Genomic DNA, 3534 nt, shown 5'->3' on the forward strand with positions numbered 1-3534 from the left:
TCTTACTGTAATATAATATTGTCGATGGTTTTAAAGGGTATTTTACGAAGAGTATAAAATAAGCGCTTTTGAAATTTCTAAATTAGATACTGCACCTGATGTTTTCAACGTAAGTGAAAGGGAAATCAGATCAAAATTCAAGTATACTAAAGCAAAAGTATATAGATCTATAAAAACAAAAAGTACAGTTCATAGGTTCTTCCTCGCGCCGTGTAATATGAGAATCCCCGCTTCATTTCAAAATAGTGCCGACCCCCCTCCGCGTATGATTACATTCACGACCGTAGCACAGGTACATGCGTAAAAAGGCTCTCACAAAGTAGAGCCAAGAAAACTTGGTCATCTAGTTAAGCATCGCGTCTGTGGTCATACATAGCCCACTCGATTACGCGCATCACGACGCTGTGCTGCTCGCGCTATAGCGCTATAGCGCGAGCAGCGCAGCGTCCGGGACCGGGAGCGCGGATCGAATGGGCTATGGGTCATAATATCGGGTTCTTGGCTCTTGCATTTTTTTTACAGTGAGTCCGGTAACGGTTTCTACAATCTTTTGACATAATAAGACAATTAATAAAGCAAATAATGCCACGGAAGAAAAGCCAAGCGCAATTGGATGCAATAACTTCCAAAAACCAGCAAACTCAGTGTAACTTTTATGTAGTATTTAAAGAAGATGTTGGTGTACAAACGTATGAAACCAGCGCCAGTGAGTTAAAGAGCAAAGGCTTAGTGAAAGTTAGCGCTGAAATCCAGACAGACTTTGGTTTAAACATAAGAAATGTTGAAACTCAAACGGAGATTTTTGGATTTAACGTACCATCTCAGAAATGGGAAGAAATAAATTGCTTTAATAGTTTAAACCTAGTTGAAAATAGTCGTAAACGAAAGTTATATTTGGATAAAGAGACTTGCACAGCCGATGACAGTTTTGGACCCAAACGAAGACGAGCTCTATCAATTTCAACAGAAGCCACTGCGTTTGATACGACGTTCAATGAATTAGAACTTATTTCTCCAGCCATATTAGCTTTAAAAACATTTACAGAGAGTTTAAGTCAAGGTATGTAAATCCTTTTGTTTACCTCGCAATAATAATAATTGATGAATAATTGGACATATTATATGCTTAGCAGGAGCTTCTATTAGAATTTTAAAAGACCATAATGGACTTGTGGAATACCTTGAGATTTACCAGGAGAATGGGTTACTGGCTGTAGCAAATTATTATGATGCTCCGCGACGCTTGTTGTTTTCTTGTGATGGAACCTTGTCAATATTGACACTTTTCAAAGGTGTAGAACAAATTAAGTACTACAATTTTGAAACTCAAACCCTAAATGTGGAAATAGTCACCAATGCCATGGCGTCACTGGATAAAAAATACGTTTTTTGTACTGGAATAAGGAAGGTATGATGAACTCTAATGTTGTCATTGTTAAATGTGACTTAATACTTAAAAAACAATGGATCTCTCCAATAGGATGAAGCAATGGGGATGGAATATACCAAAAAGCTTCAAAAACATGTTTATCCATTTGAGCGTTATCAAGCTACTGATTGTTTTGTATGGTTTGTACCTCCACCCAATGCTGCTAAAGAAAAAATTCGGGAAAGGCTGTACCAATGTACAAATTGTCGTAGCCTTAACTGGTAAAAGCTTACAATCCACCAAGCTGTGGAGCTTGAATTTGACTTGGGAATAACATAACACATTACTTTCAGGTACATGACGGATTGCAAAAAGAAAAAAGAACAAGTCACCCCGAGATCCAAACTAAAGAGGCAGTCTGTTGATTCACGATGCAGGATTACCATTTTGACTCCCAAGTCCAAGCGAAAAAGGTTGTTGCAAAGTAAACGCAAACGATCATCACTAGTTCGAAAAGTAAAGGATCTAGAAAGCAAACTTATAGCGACCTCCTTGGAACTAAACCAAGAACACGATGGGGAAATGAAAAAAATCGTTGCTGAAATTAACATGAAAGGACGTAACGATTTGGATCAAATATTTAGTGAAGCCATGAAAAAAAACAAGACTATTGGATTGGCATTAAGAAAAGCATGGGAGCTAAACAGTCAACCCTCAACAAAAAATGACTTTTTGAATGATCAGGAAAAATGTAGAAAAGGATCGCAAGGGAACAGATGGAGTCCACTTACTTATAGAATTGCGCTCAGTGTCTATTCTCGTTCACCTGCAGCGTACGAGGCTCTTGCATCATTTGACGTTTTGCAATTACCAAGTACTCACACCTTAAAGGCCAAAGTGAGACAGATTGAAAGTAAGCCAGGAATCGATCTTGTTCACCTCAAGAAGGAATCCAAAAGGTTTGATGAGTTCGTTGGAGATCACCCCGAATATTATAATCCTGTCAAGGAAGGCGCATAGATTTTTGATGAGGTTAAAATCATTGGAAAATTAATGTGGAATTCAACGAATGGTGAATTCATGGGGGCTGCAATGGATCCCAATGAATATGCGTCTTTAGAAGATTTATACAAAGTCAGAAACCTCTCGGAAGTTTTGGAAGCTGAATATGCTCTTCAATATCTTTGGCGCTGCACCACTACATCTTTTGACATTATAGGCCCCTATTTCATGTTTTCGAAGCCAGTCACTCATGCAGCTATAACTAGCACACTGTTGAAGACTGTTTTCGCATTCCATTCTGTAGGGTTGGAGGTAGGAGTTTTCGTTTGCGATGGAGGGAGCAGCAACATTTCTTCCCTAAGACAAAGTTTAGGTATCAGCAAAGCCCTCGAACCTTCTGCGAATGAAGATGGATCATTAAATTTCCGGTTCAGCACAAAAATAAGAAATTGGTGTGTCCAGGAGAGATGGATTTATTGGATGGTGTGCCCAAGCCACCAACTAAAGAATATGATAAATGCCTTAAATCATTCCCAAGATGAAGGAACTAGAGATTTCACAAAACAAGGTGTAAGATTTGGGTGGAAACAAATTGCTGAAATGAAAAAGCGAGAAGATGACAGAAGGGACAGTGGCGAATTGGTTCAGGTCAAGCGTCTTCTGCAATCCCATATTGACCGTGATTCCTGGACGAAACTAAATGTTACCCCAGCTAGAATCTTGCAACAAATGGAAGTGATGGGAGAACTTTACAATTATGCCAATCCAACGTTTGAAGACGTCCCAAATGACAGGGAAAATGTGATGGCTTGCTATGACTTTTTAAAAGCGTGTCATGACATATTTGAAGAAGGCCTGCTCTCTAAGGAACGAGTTTATAGCCTAGAGTCGCCACCCATAAGATCCATGTTAAATGGACTAAAGTATTTTGAAAATTGGGCGATTGAACGAATGACTGATAGTAAGAAAATGACAAATAACCCCAAGTTTCTTGCATGGCAAACATTTGAGCTTCTTCGAATATCTATTTATGGTTTCATTGACTACTTGCAAGATTTCACGACGCGCCATCCTTCAAAATACATTTATCCTCTTCGGTTAAACGGCTCTGCGGTAGAAACTCTATTCAGCCAAATGAAATATGTAACAGCCGGTAAATTAAC

The 3534-nt window shown here is 38.9% G+C and overlaps 1 protein-coding gene across 1 annotated transcript; it reads left to right on the forward strand.

The window, feature by feature from the left end:
* The first annotated feature begins 534 nt into the window (after positions 1–534).
* Positions 535–2389, forward strand: LOC149656805 (uncharacterized). The gene is made up of 4 exons (XM_089844637.1): positions 535–1060; positions 1131–1408; positions 1481–1650; positions 1723–2389. Exons 1-4 carry the CDS (start codon positions 583–585, stop codon positions 2387–2389), a joined length of 1593 nt encoding a protein of 530 aa, XP_089700763.1. The 5' UTR covers positions 535–582.
* Positions 2390–3534: the final 1145 nt, after the last annotated feature.

Source organism: Phalangium opilio, unplaced genomic scaffold (genome assembly GCF_054372755.1).
Source record: "Phalangium opilio isolate 3A_F unplaced genomic scaffold, DU_Popi_V2 ptg000077l_1, whole genome shotgun sequence".
NCBI lineage: Eukaryota > Metazoa > Arthropoda > Arachnida > Opiliones > Phalangiidae > Phalangium > Phalangium opilio.

What these genes read in the sequence shown, in the direction of transcription:
- LOC149656805 (XM_089844637.1), top strand. Translation starts at nt 583, where the DNA reads ATGCCACGGAAGAAAAGCCAAGCGCAATTGGATGCAATAACTTCCAAA. An exon ending in TACAGAGAGTTTAAGTCAAG is followed by an intron (nt 1,061 to 1,130) that starts GTATGTAAATCC and finishes TTATATGCTTAG; the next exon opens with CAGGAGCTTCTATTAGAATT. An exon ending in AATTGTCGTAGCCTTAACTG is followed by an intron (nt 1,651 to 1,722) that starts GTAAAAGCTTAC and finishes CATTACTTTCAG; the next exon opens with GTACATGACGGATTGCAAAA.